General features: G+C 56.1%; 1 protein-coding gene across 3 annotated transcripts in view; it reads left to right on the plus strand.

Moving 5' to 3' along the window:
- Nucleotides 1-6,976: 6,976 nt before the first annotated feature.
- LIMD1 (LIM domain containing 1) overlaps nt 6,977-22,191 on the plus strand; it is a 65,639-nt gene continuing 50,424 nt past the window's right edge. For 2 of the 3 annotated variants that reach the window (XR_005064214.1, XM_037030603.1), the window contains exons 1-3: nt 6,977-7,023; nt 7,057-7,962; nt 8,207-8,736. Coding sequence is in view for 2 of the 3 variants with exons in the window: in XM_037030603.1 (XP_036886498.1) it covers nt 7,097-7,962; nt 8,207-8,736 (1,396 nt within the window). In the remaining variant the exon portion in view is untranslated. The other variant, XM_037030604.1, reaches the window with a different exon arrangement.

Genomic DNA, 22,191 nt, shown 5'->3' on the forward strand with positions numbered 1-22,191 from the left:
ATGTTTCTCTCCCTCTCTTTCTCCCTCCATTCCCCTCTCTAAAATAAATAAAATCTTTTAAAAACTGTCTGTCTATTTTGTTCACAGTCACATCCCCAGCTCCCGGGAAAGGGGCCCAGGCCATCTTGTTTGGTGAGGGAATGAATACATGTGAGGGCAAGGGCTTGAACAGTGAGGCAGTCAGTGTGGCCGCCAGCAGGGGGTGCGGTGAGGCTAGACTATGGGCTAGAGGTAGCAACAGGCCCCCTCACAGAGGGTCAAGGGGAGGGTCTTAGTCCGATGGGACTCCTGAAGCCGGAGGACAGAAGGCCTGGAGCTGCAGAGGGACGTGATCTCACTGATGTTACTGGGATTCTGGGCACAAGTTGAAAACAGCACATTTTGTGGGTGTGTTCCCAGGTGGGCAGTGTTTACACCGGCATTCTCTGGAAAATGGACTCGAAGACTAAAGGAAAGCCCTGCGTTCACTACGGGTCCCAACACCCAGGCCTGGCCACAGGGCAAGAGCCTTGTCCGAGGGGCGCCTTCACAGGTGAAATAGAAATCAGAACATTTCTCACTGAACACAACAAAACAAAATGTTAGCTGCAAACCCTTAGCACTATCCATGCTCTGCCTACTTATTGATAAAACATTGAGCTCATCATTAGTTTGCTTTTTAAACAACTGGTGTTACTTAAAAACACACATTTTGAGATATTAATCAACAGATATTTCCAAGCACATGGAGCAGAGAAAACTGGTCTATATGTATTAAATAACCATGGCTGCCATTCTAACTCTTTATTTTTGAATTATTATTAGTTTTTTACTTTTCAAAAAAATATTTTATTTATTTATTTATTTATTTATTCTGAGAGAGAGGGGACGGGAAGGAGAGAGGGAGAGAAACATCAATGTGTGGTTGCCTCTCATGTGTCCCCACTGGGGACCTGGCCCGCAAACCAGGCATGTGCCCTGACTGGGAATCAAACTGGTGACCCTTTGCTTCACAGGCCCGTGCTCAATCCACTGAGCTACACCAGCCAGGGCCCATAATTTTTTACTTTTTAAAGGAGAAACGAGGGACAAAGAGAAGGAGAGAAACATCGATGTGAGTCAGAAACATCTGTCAGTTGCCTCCTTGTCAGTGCCCTGACCGGAAATTGAACCAGTGACCTTTCAATTTGTGGGACAACGCCCTATGAACTGAGCCATGCCCATCAGGGCACGGCTGCCATTCTAAATGTTGAGCACAGAAATTGAAGGAATCTCTGTCCTTAAGAATTAAGTAGCCCTGGCTGGGGTTGCTCAGTGGATCGAGCGCCGGTCTGCAAACTGAAAGGTTGACAGTTCGATTCCCAGTCAGGGTGCATGCCTGGGTTATGGGCCAGGTCCCCAACAGGGGGAGCGTGTGAGAGGCAAACTATCAATGTTTCTCTCAGACATGGATGTTTCTCTCTCTCTGTCTCCCTCCCTTCTCCTCTCTCTAAAAATAGATAAATAAAATCTTTTGGGAAAAAAAAGAATTAAACAGAGCAGTAAAACATCCAGCGGCTACCTGGCCTTTCCCGGCATCACTAAGGACCCTTTCACAGAGGTTTACTATGTGCTTGGATGTCACGGGACTCCTTCTCTGTAAGCTGTCTGTAAAGCTCCAAGGTGCTCCCCGGACTGAGTGGGCATGACCAGCTAGGTCAGGAAATACGTGGAGTGTGGGTTCAGATGTGTCTGTCTATTGGTGGAGATGGTGCGTCTGCTTCTAGAGCTGATGGGAGTGGGGTGCACAGCCCATAGCTTCTGAGCACTCCAGGCAAGCATACATGGGGGTGGGGGGAGCTGGGGACCAAAAAGTATGGGCCTTGGCAGCTGGTCCTCTAGGATGAAAGGAGAAGAGTGATTCACAAGACAGTCTGGCTGGGGTCTGCGGTGCCTGTGGGGTTCCCGGCTGTCGGTTCTGAACACCCAGGAAGCTAGCCCTGGGCCTTTAGACATTGCATAGGGGTGGCCTCGTGTTCCTGGTGCTTTGTTAGCTATGTCCCCAAAGCTCGAGGGTCAGGCAAAGTGGGTTGCAGCTTTCCACTCTGATAGATGTCCTCATGCCTGAGTGCACCCAGGGTCACTGCCACAGTGCTCTGAGAAGCATGGGACTTGGGACTGTAGATTGCTGGTTCCCAGGGTGGATCCTGAGTCAGACGCACCAGCATCGCCTGGAAACTTGTTGGAGATGCAGATTCCGAGGCCCCACCTGGACAGAGCTGCTGACTCAGAAACTCTGGGAGTGGGTCCCAGTACCCAGTATTGCCATGCGCTTCCTAAGGAATTTGGGTGCAGTTGGGCACTGCTGAGCCAGGCCAGTTCCCGGTGATGCCGCTGCTGCTGGTTCCACTGCTCTAGAAATTTCACAAGCAAGTGATTCAGTTTAGGAATTATCCTGTTACTAATTACCAAGTATCACTGAGTGCCTAAGGGTATAATAATGTGTAATAATGATTACCTCTGAACAAGGGGATTGTGGGCAGCTTTTAAAAAGTTTATGTATCTGTATTGTTCAGAGTTGTTATCATAAACATGTATTACTTTTTAAAAATATATTTTATTGATTATTTTATTGTTATGTAATAAGTTGTCCCATTCCCCCCCTTCATTCCCCTCCACTTTGCACACCCTATCCCACCCCCATTCCCCCTTTAGTTTATGTCCATGTGTCACAAGTTCTTGAGATTCTGTATTTCCCATACTATTCTTGCCCTCTCCCTGTCTATTTTCTACCTACAGTCTATGCTACTTATTCTCTATACCTTTTCTTCCCCTTCTCCTCCTCCCACTCCCCTGTTGCTAACCCTCCACGTGATCTCCATTTCTATGTGTTCTAGTTGTTTGCTTAGTTTGTTTTTGTTTTTATTTTAGGTGTGGTTGTTAATAATTGTGAGTTTGCTGTCTTTTTACTGTTCATACTTTTTTATCTTCTTTTTCTTAGATAAGTCCCTTTAACATTTCATATAATAAGGGCTTGGTGATGATGAACTCCTTGAATTTAACCTTATCTGAGAAACACTTTATCTGCCCTTCCATTCTAAATGAAAGCTTTGCTGCATAGAGCAATCTTGGCTGTAGGTCTTTGGATTTCATGACTTGAAATACTTCTTTCCAGCCCCTTCTTGCCTGGAAGGTCTCTTTTGAGAAATCCCTGACAGTGTAATGGGAACTCCTTCGTAGGTGACTGTCCCCTTATCTCTTGCTGCTTCTAGGATTCTCTCCTTCATTTTAATCTTGGTAATGTAATGATGATGTGCCTTGGTGTGTTCCTTCTTGGGTCCAACTTCTTTGGGATTCTCTGAGCTTCCTGGACTTTCTGGAAGTCTATTTCCTTTACCAGATTGAGGAAGTTCTCCTTTATTATTTGTTCAAATAAGTTTTCCACTTGTTGCTCTTCCTGTTCCCTTCCTGGTACCCCTATAATTCGGATGTTGGAACATTTAAAGATGTCCTTGAGGTTCCTAAGCATCTCCTCATTTTTTTGAATTTGTGTTTCTTCATTATTTTCTATTTGGTTGTTTCTTCTTCCTTCTGGTCCACTCCATTGATTTGAGTCCCAGTTTTCTTCCCATCACTATTGGTTCCCTGTGCATTTTCCTTCATTTCACTTAGTGTAGCCTTCCTTTTTTCATCTAATTTGTGACCAAATCCAACTAATTCTGTGAGCATCCTGATTACCAGTACTTTGAACTGTGCACCTGGTAGGTTGGCTATCTACTCATCACGTAACTGTATTTGCTGTGGAGCTTTGATCTGTTCTTTCATTTGGGCCATTTTTTGGTCTTGTGGTGCCTGTTATGTAGTGAGGGGCGGAGCCTTAGGTGTTCACCAGGGCGGAGCAACTTAGTTTGCAGGGCTATGATGCTGTGTGCCGGGGTGGGGTGAGAGAGGGAACAATGGCGCTTGCTCTGCACTGTGGGATCTCAGTCCCTTCCCCCACTTCCCACAAGTAAACTGGGCCCTTCTGGTGCTGGTTCCCCAGGTGGGTGGGCTTGTGTACGTTCTAGGACCCTGTGGGTCTCTCTAAGGAACTCTCCTGTGAGGCTGGGAGTCTCTCCCTGTGCCTCAACCCTCATAGGTATTTTCAATAACTGTTTTGAAGCTGTATTTCCCGGCTCTGGAACCCAGGGTTGGGCGGTCTGTCTGGCTCCCCAGTTTCCCCTGGTTTATCTGAGCGTGAATGTGTGACCACCAGGTCAGCCAGCCACCTTGTGGGCAGTGCTTCACAATCGCCGCTTCACTGGGTCTGCCTGTTGCCACCTTATGCCTGGGGTCTGCCAGCCGCTGCCCATGCGCCCGGGGTGCCACCGCTTTCTGTGCTTCGACCCCTCTCCGCTCAGGCACCCAACTCCATCCCGCCTACCGGTCTGGATGAATGTGTCTATTTTAACTCCTTGGTTGTCCGACTTCCAAAAATGTTCAATTTTTTGTCAGGGTTGGTTGTTATTTTGTTTCTAAATTGTTGTCTTTATTTTGGTTGTGCGAGGAGGCACAGTGTGTCTACCTACGCCTCCGTCTTCAAAGTGTATTACTTTTGTAGATAAAAAATTAAAAGATTTTAAAAGTAAAAATACCTTATTCTAGTATACTTGTTATAGCAGTGCTTCTCAAATTTTATTGGGAAAATAAACCTCTCGGAGGGGGTGACTTTGGCAGAGATGGGAAGGATGAGCCACTGAGAGTTCAAGGCCATATTCTTGGCCTACACTAGGAAATTAGAACATAGGGTGGAGAGGCCTCCCAGATCAGTTCCAGGCAGCCTGTTCAGGAGGCCGTGAAAGGGGACCAATTTTAATTGAAGTCAAGGGTCAGCCTGGAGGCTGTGGATGAAAAGCAAGCTCTATAGGAAGAAACCTCACAGGGTGATCTGGTCATAAATTCTCAACCAGGCAGGTCATGGTGGGTAGCCACACACCAGGCATATAACTTCCTTAGTAAAAGCCTATCTCTGTCTTAATGTAAGCCCCGTCCCTTGCTGCTGTGCCATCCAGGTGAACACGCCTTTGAGATGTCTCTTTCAAACCCCTCCTTCTAGTATGTGACCACCCGTTTCACAGCAGACCCCTCCTAACACGGTACCACCCTCAAGAGAGCACATAGTCTTAACTCTCCTGGAATCCTACCCCCACCGTGGTCTCTCCCCTTCATGCAGACTTCTTTAGGTTCCCTCCTTAGTTCCAAATGCATAAAAGAAGTTGCAAACTGTCACTTCCTTAGAAACATTTGTCTCAGTCTGTGAAAGTCCTGCTTCCAGGCATATCCTGTGTTTGGCGCACATCAGTATTTATAAACATTCTCTACAGGTTTGGACGTTCTTAATTGACAAGGGTTTAATCGGGGTGGAGGTTTGGTACTTTTACGGTCGCTCTGGCTGATGTGTGGGAACTGAAGCCTCTCCTTACCCCGGAGCTGGTGCAGGGAGCCGGTGCAGGGAGCCCGCTGGCGCAGGGGCGCTCTGGAGTCCGCCCGCGCCCCCCAAGTTGTGCGGACTACTTAGGAGTCAGGAATGTCCATGCGTATAACAAGCCACCAGGGGACGCGTTTTTATTGCTGCTCTGAGGACCTCAAACCCGCTCGCCAGGAACAACATGACTTTCTCTCCCTTTCAGAGGACTTGAGCTCCCAACTACGGTTTTCCTTGTTGCCACGGCATCTTGGACACGTCCCATTCTGTGCTTTAGTCTCCCACCTGACAGAAAGGACGTTGGCCCAGCCCATCCGTGATGGCCACAGGTGACACCCCGGGCCTCCACTCGTACACTTCGGTGAAGTTGAGTGGCGGGCGCAGTGTGGCCAGAGGCAGCGCCCTGCGGCCCACGGCGGGTGGGGAGTGTGGGGGTGTTGTTTTCTTGCCCTGGAAACTGAGGCACGGTGGGGAGAGGAGCATGAGCCCTCGAGACTCCCGCCAACAGTAAGCGGCAGGTCTCGGACCCACTGCCCAGGACTCCCGCCAGTGGTCTCTTCGCAGAGGCCGGGGCCCAGCGCTGCCAGGGACGGGGCGGAGCCAGAGGCACGGAGCCAGTCCGGGACTCTCAAGGGGGGTGGTGGCAGCAGGAATACCCCACGCCATCCCGGCGCTTGAGTGTGGACCCGCGTGGCGTGCGGAGCACGCCTCCAGGCTCCACAGCACAGACGGGATAAGCTACTGGGCCACGTTGCTTGTGCAGACCCGCCCCGCCCCGGGACGCCCGCCTCCAGGGCACCGGGCCCGCCCCTCGGCCGCTCCCCCGCCCCCTGGCCACCTCCCCCGCCTCCGCCTCCTCGCAGGCCCGGGACGTGCCCGGCTGGCGACCGAGCGGCGGGTACGGCGTCCGGCGCACTCACTTCCGCGTCCCGCCGCCCTTCGGCCCGCGCGCGCTCAGCCCCCGCCGCTCTCGGACAATAGGCCGCCCGCTCCGGCCCCCCGTGAACTTCCTGCCGCCACCAGACCGGCCGGTGCGCTGGAGGACCGCGCTCCCTCTCGGCGCGGGCCAGGATCACAGCTACGCGGCTGCGAGGGTAAGCAGAGGGGACCGAGCGCGCCCGGGACGTGCCTGCACCTCCGGCCGTCGCGCCTTTGCTCGGGCTGGGCGCACCGCCTCCGCACCGGAGGCTGCTTCGCTCTTCGGCCCTGACGACTTCACACCGGCCCGGTCCCGCGGCAGCCGCCTTGTGGGCTTCTGAGTTTGGTTGGTTAAGGAGGATGTGATTTTTTTTCTTCCTTTCATGATTTGAAAAAGAGAAAAGAACGCACTGTAAGCTGGGACGGGGAAGCACCACTATCTGCCCCCACGTGGACACTTCCAAGGGGAAAAGGAGTTGGAAGAGAACTTGATCCATTAGGCTTTGAGGCCTCAGCTTGGGCTGGACTGTTAGGCCTGGGGTCATGACTCTCACTCTGGGTAGGTGGAAGGTTTTACCTGTTCTGGGCTGGACTTGAGCCCTGGTTCTTCATCCCCTCCCCTCTGCATCATCCCCTCCCCACCCCCCCAAACACACACACGCGCGCACACACACACACACACTCTCTCTCTCTCTCTCTCTCTCTATCTCTATCTCTACTGGGCACCTGGCCTAGGCCTCCACACCAGTCTGCAACATGGATAAATACGACGACTTGGGCCTGGAGGCCAGTAAATTCATTGAGGACCTGAACATGTATGAGGCATCCAAGGATGGACTCTTCCGAGTGGACAAGGGTGCAGGCAACAACCCGGAGTTTGAGGAAACACGCAGGGTGTTTGCCACCAAGATGGCCAAGATCCACCTGCAGCAGCAGCAACAGCTCCTGCAAGAGGAGACCCTGCCCCGGGCCAGCCGGGGTCCTGTCAATGGTGGGGGGCGCCCAGGCCCCCAAGCCCACCGGGACGCTGGTGCGGGCAGCAAGCTGATGACGGATGGTGCTGCCAAGCCCCCTCTGGCTGCCTCGACGGGAACTCCTGGGACAGCTGCCACCATCACCGCTGGGCAGCCCTTGTGCCCACCCCAGGAGCAGAGGGCCAGGCCATATGTCCGTGGCACAAGGCCTGGTAGCCAGGACTGTAGTTCCAAGGAGGGTCCGGTGAGCTCTGAGATGTCTGCTTTCCACGGGGTGAGTCCCTGCGAGGACCCCTCCTGCCTCACCCATGGAGACTATTATGACAATCTTTCCTTGGCAAGCCCAAAGTGGGGTGAAGAACCAGGAGCACCTTCCAGCATCAGGCTGGGTGTAGGGAGTGGGTGGCCTAGCATCCCAGGAAGTGATCCGGCACCACCCAAACCCTCCAGGGATCCTCACTTATACCAGCCACAGCTCTCCCCAAGCACCAGCAGGTCATTTGAGAGTGGCCAGGATGGGGGTGTTGATGGCCGCAGCAGCGAGAAGCCAGCAGGTCTTTGGACCACTGCCTCCTCTCAGTGGGTGAGGCCTGGTCTGCCCTCCCCGGCCCCGGAGAACGGAGCCCTGCTGGGACCGGCTCAGCCCAGGACCCCTTTCTCAGCACCACTGGCCCTGAGCTGCCCTGGTCAGGGAGCTCTTCCCAGAACAAACTCCGAGGTGGGGAGAGAGGTTTCAGGCATGACGCCCAACCCAAGTGTACACCCTCAGCCCCGGTTCCAGGAGGGGCCCAAATCTTACCTTTGTAGCTCTGGGCCGTCCTCTTTGCCAGCCAGCATGGACAGTTTGCAGCTGGGTGCAGCAGCCCCCGGCCTGAGTNCCGGCTCAGCCCAGGACCCCTTTCTCAGCACCACTGGCCCTGAGCTGCCCTGGTCAGGGAGCTCTTCCCAGAACAAACTCCGAGGTGGGGAGAGAGGTTTCAGGCATGACGCCCAACCCAAGTGTACACCCTCAGCCCCGGTTCCAGGAGGGGCCCAAATCTTACCTTTGTAGCTCTGGGCCGTCATCTTTGCCAGCCAGCATGGACAGTTTGCCGCTGGGTGCAGCAGCCCCCGGCCTGAGTCCCAAGCCTGGTTGCACAGACACTGGTGTTGGCCCCAAACTCAGCCCCACCAGCCGCGTCCGTCCATCGATGTCCACCCCACTGGAGTTACCTTGTAAAGAAGGTCCCTCTGGCTGGTATTCTGAGGGCAGCCTGGGGCCTGTGCTCCCAGAGAGCCCCAGCCCCCACAGAGTGAAGCTGCCCTGCCAGACCCTCAGCCCAGGCCCCGAGCCTGGGCCCTCGGCCGCTGAACTGAAACTAGAAGCCCTCACACAGCGCCTGGAGCGGGAAATGGATGCTCACCCGAAGGCCGACTACTTTGGTGAGTGAGAGGCTGGCGGAATGGCCCACAGTGGGCCGTGGGGTTGCCCCCAGGGACGCTGCGGCTCTGTGGCCTGTCCCTTTTTTTTTTTGGCTTCCTCTTTCAGGTGCTTCTTCTGATTCAGAAACTTGAAAGCACTCCTGGGCAGAAAGCGGACCTTGCAGCCGGGGGTTACGCATGTGTAAAGGGTAAAGCAGGGTGGGATTGCCATGTGGCTTTCAAAAGGGGAAGTTCCGTGACTTCAGTTTTCAAGGGCTCCAGGTGTGCCTTCGAGCCTGGCACTGCCTTGGGCTCATTCGAGGGCTGGAATGGGGCGGCTCTGTCCGTCCTGGAGCCCCTGAGCCCTGCATCGCAGCTGGCTGGGCCAGGCAGCTCTGGCTGAGAGAGGACCAGTGGTCGGGCAGGGACCCTGCAGGGCCCTGCGTGTGGGTCTGTCTGTCTGTCTGTCTGCCGGACTGTGGGTAGTCGAGACAGGTGTCACACTAACGCGAAAGGGTGTCTACAGCAGTGGTTCTCCGTCTCTGGACGAGCCGCATCGTATAGGGCGCCACCCCAGACCCACTGCATTGGAAATTGGGGTGAGACCTGGCATTTTCACAAGCCTGACACACAGGGAAATCTGAGACCCGTGGACTAGGTGCCTCCTGACTCGGCCCCCAACCCCCACCTGGGGTTCCAGCCAGCCCCCAGGTTGCTGAAAATAGGATGGAAGATGCTTCTTTCTGGTTTTGCTCGAAGTTGCAGATTTTGTTTTATTCTCTTTTTACTTTAAAACCACCAACTTTTGGAAACCGCTGGCTTCGGTGTTTTTTCCTCCATGCAGGGTTGGAGGCCGTGGGAGGGAGGTTCTATTCCACCGTGAGGGTGGAGTCACGCCATGGCTGTCTCAGTGGACACCCGACTGGGGGCCAGCCTATTTTTAGAAAAGTCTAAGGGTTGTTTTTGTTTTTTGGGTTTTTTTTTTCAGTTTTGAACTCTGGACTCTCAGGGTCACGATTTCTCCTCTGTGAGGCCTGAGAGCTCTGGGAAGCTGGGTCCCACTGGGGTGGCCACTCTGCTGGGTGGAGGGGGCCAGGGCCAGGGGCGGCCCTGGACGGGAGAGGCTGGCTTGCTGCTTCAACCTACCTTGTTCTCTGTGAATGGACCGTTTTGCCCCAGGGTTGCTTGGCAGTTCTGAGGCTCCCGTAGGGGCACCGTGTCCTCGCTCCTGGTGAGAGTCCCCCCGGCGACTGCTCTCACTCTGCACCGGGCAGTCGAGCCACGGTGAGGTTTGTTGGTGTCTGTTTCCGAGCACACAGCATCACTTTACTGAGGATTCTCTCTTCTCCGCAAATTCCCCTCTTTGGGAATAGTGCGTACCTGGAAATTCTGTGGACTTTTTCATTTAAACTTTGGTTGCGCTCTTTTTAATAAGAGAAAGTCTACGTAGAGAGTCACAGAGGTAGAAGTGGGCTGTAGAAGAGATGGGCTCTGCGGGCAAGTCACGGAGGCGAAGGAAGGGCCCTTGGGGAGAAGGACAGAGGGAACGCACCTCCGGGGAGGAGGAGGGGATGGGGGGCGGGGGCATGCTCCTGAGGCGGGGGCTCCCTTCCCTTTAGTTTACTTCAAGCTCCTTGCACAGCAGAACCACAGTTTGACCTTCTCAGGGAGGCACGTTTACACTCAGATCGGAGCGGAGATATTAGCTAATGCTACTCGTTCATTCAACGCCTTTGTTTATTGAGCACCTCCCGGGCCGTGCTCTGTTCCAGGCCCTGGCGTACAGAGTGAACAGCATGGACAGAAGCTCTGCCTCCCCGAGCAGAAACTGTGGAGACAGGCGGTGAGCAAATAAACAAGCCGGTTTTCAGGGAGAGAAGGAAGTAGAGGAGGGGACGCAGCTGCCGGGCAGTGGCAGCGGGGAGGGGGTGCCAGTTTTAAATCAGGTGTGCAGGGAAGGTCCCATCCACAGGTGGCATTGGAGAGGAGGCTTGAAGGAGGCGAGACGGTGGGCATGCGTCTGCGGGGGCAAGAGCTTACTCAGCAGGGTGGGCAGCAAGAGCGGTGGCCGGCGGGGCTGGGCAGTGCCAGGTGCTGAGCTAGAGCCTTGAGGAGGAACTTCTAATGTGCTCTTCACAGCAGCCCTAGGAGGCTCCGTGGTTAAGCCCCGCTGCGCTGAGGGGGACACTGAAGCTGGGGGTGGGGGTGTCCCGTTACTTATCCCAGGTGTGGCCGGGACCGCACCCCAGGGTTCAGCCCAGCCAGACCTCTTGCCAGCATTGCCAAGCAGGCCACCCCCGCCCCAACCAAGCTCAGATGTGGGAGCCACATTCACTTGTTTCATTTTACGGCTATAAAACGATTGTGGTGAGCTTTACGTAACAGCATTAATCACTTGAACAGCTCAGAGGCATTCAGCACATTCAGCACATTCATTGTGCTGTGCAAATGCCACTCCGTCCACTTCCAGGACATCTCATCGCCCCGCAGGGAAGCCCTGCACCCAAGCCCTTGCTTCCTGTTTGCCTCGCCCCCAGCCCCCAGCCCCCAGCCCCCCAGCCCCAGCCCCAGTCTGCGTCCTGTCTGGATGTTTCACATGAAGGGAATCACGTTTGTTTTTTGACTGCATTATTCACGTGTAGAAAATTCAAAAGACATAGAAGCACATACTGTAAGCAGTGAGTCTTCCTCCAACCCCCGTTTCTGGTCAGGTGTCCTGAGCACAGTGAATTGTTAGCTGCTGGAGCCGATGGTGGCGTGTTGTCACCTGCTCTTTGCCTTTGCCCCAAACAGTGCGTCTTGGCAGTTGTTCTGTGTCACCGTGCGTTCAGGTGGCTCAGCGTCACCACCGTGCAGCTGTGCCCCAGGTCACGTAGGCAGCACTCGGGGAGGACCTGCGAAAGGGGCCGGCTGCAAGGCGCAAGCGGAGCTGCGGGCCGAGCTCCCAGGGTGGGGCTGCGGGGCTGGAGGCTCTGTGCCCTTCACAGGCTGCGTGCTGGGGAGCCCACCGCCCACCGTGGAGGAGGGGCCCTGCCCTGTGCCTGGTGTGGCAGCGAGCCTCTCTCTGCTCTGATGTGACCGGCCGTGTGGCAGAGGAGAACGCCTGTCCCCGTCCTCTGAGCACCTGGCAGTCATTCTCGGCCCAGCTCCTGCCGTGGGACCTTGGGTGAACTCTGCCGTCTTCCAGGGCTCCCCGCACCCGTGGCGCAAGGAGGCTGGACTAGCCCCAGATGTGGTGTCGCTGGGTAGGGTTGGTGTGCCCAGCACACTGCCCTTGCTAAATGGTGATGAAATTGTACTTCCAAGTAGGGTATCTACAGATACGGGGCTCTTGCCAGAGAGAGAGAGGCAGGGCACGGTAACGGGCGCCATCAGTGGGAATTCTAGCCAGAAGCAGAGCAGAGGAGTTTGCGTTGGTCCTGTGGCCCCTTCCCTGGGCAGACGAAGGTGTTCCTGTGGCCACTGTGGGTGGAGCTCTTGAATACTGGCCACCGCCTTCGAGACCGCTGAGGTCTGAAGATGCCTTGAACTCTGGTGATTGACCCACCTGTCACTGGGGGCTCTTCTGGCACTTTCCATGGCCGTCTTTGTAGGTTTGGTACAGTATGGTCCCAGGGAGGTATTTCTCCCTCCTTCCTTCTCCAGGATTCCTGTTTGTGTCTCTCTGTCCACAAGGAAAGAGTTAAGCTTTGCTGGTAGGAGAACAGCGCAGTTGGGCTTCCCGCCTTCCCAGGCCTTGCTCCTGGAGGACGCCACCCGGGGACCACACTGGCTTCCGTTTACACACCGCTGTTTACCCCGTGGAGGAAGTAAGGAGCGCACTGTGCCTTTTGTTTAACCCTTCCCACCTTTTCCTCCACGGTGTTCACTTGTCTTCCTCACACTGGGCCTCTCCTCCTGTCCTAAGGAAAATGACACAAACATACCACCTGTCCCAGGCTGGGTCTCCTAGGGGGCTGAGTTTGAGACAGAGCTCAGTGTGTGGGGTGCTCCTGGCACCCCTGCCTGCGGAGTTGGGGAGGGGAGAGTGCCAGCTGCCACGCAGGCCTGCAGCCCTGACCGACCTGCTGTCCCCAAGGCCAGGCGTGGCGGTAAACCCGAACCCAGTGCAGAAGGAGGTGGCGGTAAAAGGTCGTCAGCCCGCCGGCTCTGGCTGAGCAGCTGGCGTGACCAAATGCCGTCACCTGGGTGTCCACCTGAACTCCTTCGGGAGACACTGTGCCGTGACTTGGGTCCAGGTGCCCACTGCTATGCAGGTAAAGTTCTGATTCCACGGCAACGTTTGTAAGTGGCGCCCATGTCTCAGTTCTGCCTGGCCGGCCCTGCGGGTGCACACCCAAGACGGGGACACCCAGCCCTTTGGAAATTGTGCATATTGTTATTTTCTTTTTAGTGGACCGGGAATCGTCCCCTTAAAATTGGAAGGGCGTGTGTTTTTTAACTTTTCATTGACGTGTAACACACACGTTGTAGATGCTCACAGAGGGGGCACACCCACATGGCCTGCCGCCAGATCGAGATGCGGGACGTGACCAGCACCCAAGAAGCCCCACTGCGCGCCCCTTAGAGTCACCACAAGCCTTGAAAGATAGCCATAGAAAGAAAGAAAAGTTATCAGAAAGATAATTTCTGACCGCAACCATGAGTTTTTAAGCAGTTGTATGATTCGAAGTAACTTCTAAAACCTTGAGCATACTTTAAAATGTTTCTCAGCAAGTTTGGGGAGGAAGGGATGGCATGTGGGTGGTCGGGGCGCAGCCCTGGCCGTGGAGAGCAAGGAGGCAGTGACGTCAGCAGGGCCAGCCCCACCATGCCCGCCGCACTGTCCAGCTCGCACTGTTGTGTGGCTGCTCCTGTGTGGTCAGTGGCCAGGGCTCAGACGCCGCTGGTCCTTAGTGTTTTCCTAAGGGGCGGACTCTCCACCATCCTCTGCCCCCTCCCTATCCGCCATCCTCTGCCCCCTCCCTGTCTGCCAGCTCTGCCGCAGGGTTGCTCTTTGGAGGTGTCAGCAGAGAGGACGACCAAGCGCCCGCACCTCCCTCACGGCGGTTCGTCTGTTCCCTGACGACACATCAGCAAAGCACGGTCAGGGCCCTAGTGCTGCGGGGGAGGACGCGGAGGGTCAGGCTCAGGTCATCGCACTTGGCAGTGACACCATAGTTCTCTGCCTGTGCCCCTGAGGCCCATGCTCGGGATGTGCCCCAGCCCACTGTGTTCACTGGCTCCAGCCCCCTCAGCCTCCTCTCCGGCTGGAGCCTCTGGTGTTCCCGCCCACCACAGGGCACGTGCCCTTGCCCTTCCCCAGCCAGCGTCCTGCTGGTCCGCTCCCGCGATGCCCCTTGGGTCTCCAGCTGCAGCATTGGTGTGTCCTGACGTCCGCTTCCCACGGTGGCTGTCTGGTCCCATTGGGCTGTCTGCCTCTGAGGCCACCCTGTCCCCTCGCGCGGGATGGTGTTTCTGCCGTGTTCCTCTGGGAACCAGGAGAGCACGTCTTGTCTCATCCACCTAGTTCTCCTGCCCTTTCCATTAGTAATCTGGAGCGTGAACCTGACCTTTACGCATGGCCATCCTTGCCAGAGGTTTTGTTTTTTAAAAAGTTGTATTTCTCTACACATGTTGATTTATGACTCCACACAGGAGACGGACCTGTGGGAGCTAGGCGTGCACCTGAGAGTGAGCAGACCAGGTGTCCTGGGCCCAACCCTTCCAGTGCCCCAGGAGTGACGCTGGGCAGGCCGCTCTCTCTCTGCTGAGCTGGGAGCTTCACTCTTGAAGTCCAGCAGCTGTGGCTGGAGGTACAATCGAGTGCCTGGATTCTAGCTGGCCGAGGGGTACAGAGCCGAGCAGCAGAGGTGTTGGCCACAGCGAGAGCCTGGGGAGGCGGGGGCTGCGCAGATCACCCTGCTTCCAGACCTCCACAGAACGAAAAGATATCTTTTTTTAGTTGCCTTCCAATCGTAAGTGGTAATCACTTGGACTTCAAATGTTCTGGAACATACATGCAATCACAGCAAGAGCCATGAATCACCTGCATGGCTGCCGCCCTTGGAACACCCAGACAAAAATCTAATGATTTTTGGCAGAAGGTTGCCGTGCAGCGCCGTGGCCGGAGCCCGCTGAGACACGGGATGTGTCGTGTGCTGTGGTTCTTGCCTGCCCAGTGAGACGCAGAAGCGTTTTCTGAACTGGAGGCTGGGTTGCCCCGTGGAGAGTGTCTAATGAAAGCGAGACTAGAAAGGACTAAAGATCTGAAGGAAACAGCCAAATGTGGGAGCCACTGTGTTACAGAGGCCGTGCAGACCCTCATTCCAGTTAAGCATGGGGTCTTCAGTGCAGGGGACGGCCGTGAGTACTGGGTGCGGGGCTCGGTGACCTTGTTTTTGCTGGCATGTCCTAGGCCCCCTCTGTGCACTCCCTCAGTCCTGGTCACTGGACACAGGACAGTGGCCTTGGTGCCTGCTGGTGCTGTCGGGGCCCCACACGGTGGGGGCTCAGTGCATGCCTGCTGACTGGATGGTGGGGTTGTGCAGGGGAGGGAGTGGGGATTTTTGGCCGGGGTGACAGCTCCGAGAAACTTGAGCTAAAATTCGTTGAGTGGTTGCTCTGTGTTGGGCCCTTTGCAAGTATCTCAGGGGCATCAGCTAGTCTGACTCTCCGAACAACCCTATTTCATGATCCCCCTGTACAGAGGGGGAAGCAGAGGCACACAGAAATTAAGTAGCCCACCTTCTACGTTTATTAAAAGGGGCTTTGCTGAGTGTGGCTGCCGAGTCTGAGATTCTGCTGCTTGGCTGTGCGGCCTCGCCGCTGCAGGAAGTATGGTGGTTTTCTGACGAAGGGAACTTTGGGGGCTCTCGGGCCACAGGGAGGTCATAGCTGAAGTCTCCCCCTTTGTCCGGTGGAGCAACGAGAAGGCCGAGCGCGGAGGGGTGCCAGAGACAGCTGCTGGAGCTGGATCCCACTCTAGGAGCTGGGGCTGGGCACCCAGGTTCCTCATCAGGCCAGAGGCCCTCCCCGTGGGGCAGCGATGGGACCGTGGAGGCCAGGGGCGTACTCAGGGGCCATGCAGTGGTCTTGACTGCCCGCCATCCCTCAGTTCCCTGACTTCTCATGTTCCTCTGTAGGGTGTGGGTTGGGACAAGGGGTGCTTGTGCGACACTCCCAAGTACTGTGGGCACAGATGGGGGGTGCCAGCTCACACTGTTCTTGGGGTGGGCCACGATGCCTTGGCCTCAGGGTCATGGTCGGGCTCAGGCTGTGTGCGAAGGTGCTTGAAACCAAACGCTGGCTGGAGCTGTGCTCAGCGTCCCAGTGATATTTATATCCACTCCGGGTCTTGTTTTTCATTTGTCCCCTCTCAGGGACACCAGCTGGACACAGAATGTCAGGGCCACGCTGAGAGGCTGGAGACTTTCTGCATGAGTGTTCTGAAGGGCATTCTTTAGGGTCCGAGGCCAGGTTATTTTAAGCCTGGAGAGCCCTGGCTTTGGACTTGGACCTGTGCCTTCCTCACCCTTCTTGTTCGGTGACTCGTCTGTGTGTGTCCGGGAAAGAGCTGAGACTGCTCGCTCCCTGTTGCGAGAAGTCTGTTGGGAGCGTATCGGGGGCTTGTCTCTTACCGCACACAGGTGTTGTCGCGTAGAGCAAGGTCTGGAAGCCTACCATGATGCTGTCTTACATCCGATAGAAGGGGACTTGAGTTTAGCGTGGGTCTCCCTGCAGCCAATCCCAGGAGGTGCAGAGACCAGGTGATTTGAGGACTGAGTAGATAGGGCACCCGTCTAATAGGCCCTGAGTCTGTGTGGACGTGCATCCCAGCAGGCTGTGGGCGTCCATTCAGCGTGACGAGACAGTGGCGGGTTCGCCCTGGCTGCCCGAAGCCCCTCTGACCACGACAGCAGCTCCCCTGTGTTTTGGAGGCTCCCTCCAGCTGGGCTGATGGTTTCCTTTCAGCTGGTGGGACCCTGCTGTGGCCCCGTTTGCTCACAGGAGAGTGTGTCCCTGCTAGCCCAGCGGATGGCTTTGTGTCTGCCGAAATGTCGCCTGTTCTGCCCCAGAGCAGAGAAGCCTAGGGAGTCGAGGGCGGGAAAAACCGAGAGCAAATGGACACACCCTGGGCAGCAGGCAAGTGGATGGTGATGCCAGGCCCCTCTGTGAGGTCAGCGTGTCCCCACCCAGGTGACACAGAAGTGTCCTCCTCCCACCAGTAATGCTTGGTCATCGTTGGTCTGGCTCATGGAATCAAAACTACATTCTTTGGGGGAACACAATTTAAGCTGTATGATAAAGTGGCCCCTAAGAAATTAAGAAAATGAGGAAATAAAACCAACCACTGAATTATTGGTAAGATTCGAGATGCCTGGTCTGTAGAAGGTACTCATGGAGAGTTTGTGGAGTGACTGGACCGTGCGTGTTCATAATGTTAGGCCATTGGAATGAAGAATTGAAAAGCCTTGGCCACAGTGTGGCCGTTTGCCTCACCATCATGGGCTGAGCCACGGAGACAGTGAGGGGTCTGGGTCAGTCACTGGTGTATCTCCAGGGCCCAGGGCAGCGCACTGGGGGTGCTCAGGAGGCCCCCTGTGAACGAAGAATGGAGGCCATGCTGGTGGAGGAAGGGGGACAGTCCCTGACTCCCTCCTGAGTGTTGGTGCTCTGAGAGGGATGTCACTACTGTGAGTGTGTGCTAGGGAGGCCAGCATGCCGGGCCAGCTGTCCTCGGCCGTGACCCTGAGCAGGAGTTCCTCAGATGAGCTCTCCCATGTGGGTAGAAGGTGCCCTGGGCGGCTGAGGAATGGAGGGGCCGGAGAAGGTGTGGGTGCCATGGTTTGTCTGGGTCTGCAGGGCTTGGGGCCCAGCTCACCTAAGTCCTGTGGGGGTTGAGGGGGGCAGGGAGATGCAGGGAGACATGCTGGCCCACACACGTGTTCCTATCTGAGAAGACATTTGCATTACTGGAAAGTCAGAATTTGAGTTGCTGTTTGTGTGCATGAAAAGCCACATACGTGTGTGGGCTCTGGGTCTGCCCACCTGTCTTGTCCCTCCGTTTCCCCATCAGGCAAATGTGGGCATGGTCGTTGTGAGGACGCAGTTAGCACAGGGTGTGTCTCTGCTGTCCTGTGCGGGAGGCACTGGCCACAGGGGCCACCGAGCATGTCAAAGTGCGGCCCGTCCGAATCTCGAGGCGTTCTATGTGCGAGAGACCTGGATTCAGAAGACGTGGTCTGGAAAAAATGTAAATAGCTCTTTAATGTTTTTATATTGGCTTGATGTGTAAATGAGAATCCTTTGGGTGTGCTGGGCTAAGTAAATCTATGACTAAAATTAGTGTCACCTGTGTTCACTTTTTAAGCGTGGCTCCTTGGAAATGGAAAATCGAAGATGGCTTGCATCGATTTTCTGTCGGCCGGGGCCGAGCTGTACGCGGCTCTCAGAACGGGGCATGTGGGGAGTGCTTGCCATTCGAGCGCTTAACAGTGATGATTTGCTCAAAAGTATCACAGCCGCCTCGCTCCGGCCCTTCTGAAAGCCAAGCCCCATCGACCCATTCAGATCCAGGAGTGTGTGAACAAGACAATTCTAATTTGTGCANAGCATGTCAAAGTGCGGCCCGTCCGAATCTCGAGGCGTTCTATGTGCGAGAGACCTGGATTCAGAAGACGTGGTCTGGAAAAAATGTAAATAGCTCTTTAATGTTTTTATATTGGCTTGATGTGTAAATGAGAATCCTTTGGGTGTGCTGGGCTAAGTAAATCTATGACTAAAATTAGTGTCACCCGTGTTCACTTTTTAAGCGTGGCTCCTTGGAAATGGAAAATCGAAGATGGCTTGCATCGATTTTCCGTCGGCCGGGGCCGAGCCGTACGCGGCTCTCAGAACGGGGCATGTGGGGAGTGCTCGCCATTCGAGCGCTTAACAGTGATGATTTGCTCAAAAGTATCACAGCCGCCTCGCTCCGGCCCTTCTGAAAGCCAAGCCCCATCGATCCATTCAGATCCAGGAGTGTGTGAACAAGACAATTCTAATTTGTGCAGGGGAGACGGGTATTATTACCACCCCCCCCCCACACCCCACCGCTGCTGTAGTCCCCCCACCATGGGGCGCCCCCGGAGGCACGTGTGCACGCTGACGGAGGAAGAAGACACTCCGGGGCCCCAAGCTGGTGTCTGTGTGTGGCATGACCTAGCAGGTGGCCGCGTAGCTGAGCCAACTTTCCAGAACCTTAAAAACACACTCTGTTCAGCGAGTAGGGGCAGAGCATGCAGAGGGACCGCCCACCCCTCCCTGTAGTTAGAGAAGTGAAAATTGCTGTTTCCTGTCCAGAGAGGCGGGAGGGGCCCCTCGGGATTTGGCTCCTCTGGGGCCCCAGCCCACAGGCCGCCCACACCCTACGCCTCTAGCCGGGCCCTGGAGGTCTTGCCCAGCCGTGGGGGAGGGCGGCCACGTCGGGGTGGCTTTCCGGGCAGCGTGCAAAGACCCCATTGTCTGGGGCCTGCTCTGTGCAGTGGAGACCGTCCTCTCGGGTGGCCGGGCTGACACAGGCCCTTTGTTGGGCCGCTACCGGGGTCAGTTTTGGAGCTGGCAGCCCTGCGTCCGCCTGTGGCCTGCCCATGGCTGCTGCCTCTTTAGGTACCCCCCGGGCCAACAGTGGTGTGTGGCAAGGGGGTGGCGGGAGAGGCAGCTCTACTGGAGGTGACAGTCTGACGAGACGAGGGGCTGGAGAAATGGGTGGGGCTGCCGCTGAGGAAACAGGTGGGCCTCAGCCCAGCTGTGCGCCTCGGGCTTCTCGTGTCCACACTGGACCCTGCAGGCTTTTCTGACCATCACCACCCCAACCCCACACAAGGGGAGGGGTTGTGGATCCCTGCCTCCTTGTGGAAGGAGCGTCGAGGAATTTGTGGCCGTGTTTTAAGAAAACTTATGATTACATGCAGTGAACTGTTTGGTTCCATGAGTTTGGACAGATGTGTGCACCACCATACCCCCCCCCCCCCGCCCCTTGCCCAGTGTAGAAAGTTCCAGCCCAGGAAGTTCCCTCGCTCCTCCTCCCAGCCAGCGCCCGCCCCAGACAACCACCGCTCCGTTTCTCTCATGTTTTTATTTGTGTGCTGGTTCTAAGAGGCCACGTAAGTGGATTTGTAAGGCACTCATGTGTAGTCGATCTTCTTACTCAGATTCTGTTTTGTGCATTTGCCTACTTGCTGAAACGAATCGGTAAGCCCCTAATGAGAGGCAGCTCTGGTGCGATCCTTTGGGGACCTATACGAAGCAGTGAGAATTTGGAGTCACCCACAGGCGCTCCAGCCGAGGTCTCAGGGGGCGACGCGGCACCTGCCCATTTCAGCTCTCGAGCTCGAAACCAGTGTCCTCTTCATGGTCTGTCTGACGCCGCGGTTTTTGCATTTTTGTGACTTTTTCCAGCAATTTCTCAGTGTTAAGTGGCCCCCCGCCGGCACTGCTGAGGTGCTGCCCTGGTCCCTCCCTGAACGTAAGAAGGCTCAGACGTGTCCTCCGGAAAAAGTGTGCGTGTTCCGTACGCTTCACCCGGGTGTGAGTCCCAGAGCCGTCGGCGGGAGTTCAGTGCTAATCAGCGCCTACCAGAGGAGGTGTCGGAAACACAGACCAAACGTGGCGTGTGGATTGGTTGGTGGAAGCCTGACCAGAGGCTCGGGGGGACCCAGTCTCGAATTTCCCCTGGGAGCAGCGGTTCGGGGTGCGATAACTCAGCATTTGCGGTGACTCGGTGGACGGTAGCTGCAGGGGACAGCGGGGATCTCCTGCAGGGCTGCAGCCAGGCCTGTCAGTCACTGCATCCCATGGTGTGAAGGTGTCTAAGGCCTTTTCTCTGCTGTCCCTGCTTCTACGGACGGTGCACCAAAGTGCCCTTTTCTCTACGCCCTCAGCGACAATTGTTACTGCATTTCATCTTTCCAGTGGGTCTGTGACAAGTGACAGCCCACCTTTGCATTTGACCCCTGGCGAGGTGGCCCATTTTTCCCTGTGTGGATTGGTCATTCCTACTTCAGCTGAAAAGGCGAATGGGCCTCTGAGTGGAGAGACTGATGGGAAGGGTGAGCCCCAGCAGCTGCAGGAGATGGTGGGGAGCAGGGCCTGCGGGGAATACTGTGAACTCTGATTCCTTCAGGGAGTAGCGGGCAGGGCAGGAGCAGTGCCCTGGCCAGCAGGAGCCTAGCTCGGCTTGCATCGATGGGGAAATTGCGATAGAAACTTCCTTTCCCACTGCAGTGAAGTGAAGCCCCGATCGGTTTTGAGCAGCTTTCGGAGTGAAGAAAGCAGACTGGCGCAATGACCTCGGTGCCCAGAATGGCCTTGAATACTTCCGTTGTGGCTTGCTGAGAGTTTGCCCCCTGCCTCGTGAACTACAGGGTGCCTGAGAGAGGGAGCAGAGGCAGGGAGGCCCAGGGTGCCAGCATTCAACCTTGGCCGCACCTCAGCACCCCCTGCGGTGGTTTGCCCCTCCCCCCCAGTGGAGACCCCACCCCTGGAGGTCACAGTGGGCATCTCCTCCGACTCCTACAGCTGGTCAGAAGTGCCCGTCTGCGTGTGAGGCAGGAGCCCGGCACCCATGGCCTCTAGGGTTTTGGGGGGAGTTTCTAGTGTGGCTTGGAGGAAGACCATTGCTGGGGGCATCGGTCCAGCTCTGCCCCGGCTCTTGGCCCCTCTTCTGGAACCTGTCCACTCCCAGAGCTGTCCTGATCACGAGCTGCAGCCCTCAGCTGACCAAAAGCCTCCTTCCACTTGTGTCTGGAACAGTTCATCCAGATGTGTGCCAGGCAGACCTGGCCCCTCCCAGCCTGCTCCCAAAGGCTGGCTGAGTGCCTAGCCTGTGCCTCAGCCCCTTTCAGCACAGTAGGTGGTTGATGGCGGTGTGACCCCCCCCACTCCATGGTTCACTGCAGGGGGCAGAGCTACAGAGGCTGCCCCTCCATGTCCCGTGAAGGGGGGGTGCAGCTTCAGGTCGGCTCCCCGAGAGAGGAGCAGTCCGGGACAGGCCTGTGTGAGAGAGGGGTGCAGGGCTCACCCACTGCCTGCCTACCTCATGGAGGCTTTATATTTCAGTCCTTCTCACAGCAACAAAAGACGCCGGCTTGGTCATCACCCAGGTGGCCATCCTGCAGGGCAGCCGTGTGTCCAGTTGACGGGCGGGGGTGGGGGGCGTCAGGGTTCTTGGGGATCCCCATGAGCAGGAGCCGCACTGTGGCTGCACCTCACGCCAGGGCTGCTCGGCTGGCCCCCTGGGTGCCACTCACCTTTGCAGGGGTGGGGAAGGCGCCACGGCCCTGCAGCCCAGTTAACGTTTGGCTTCAGGTGCGCAGAAGATGATTTAATACCAATTCGGGATAACGTTCGTTTTTCCCAGGGAATGCTGCCCAGGCCTGGCCTCGGCGGGGAGGGAGTCTGCATTCGATCGCTTGCGCTGTGTCATCGGCTCTCAGATAGTCTTCCTGGAACCGA

Source organism: Sturnira hondurensis, unplaced genomic scaffold, assembly GCF_014824575.4.
Source record: "Sturnira hondurensis isolate 20B ecotype Veracruz unplaced genomic scaffold, ASM1482457v3 Scaffold0020787, whole genome shotgun sequence".
Lineage (NCBI taxonomy): Eukaryota > Metazoa > Chordata > Mammalia > Chiroptera > Phyllostomidae > Sturnira > Sturnira hondurensis.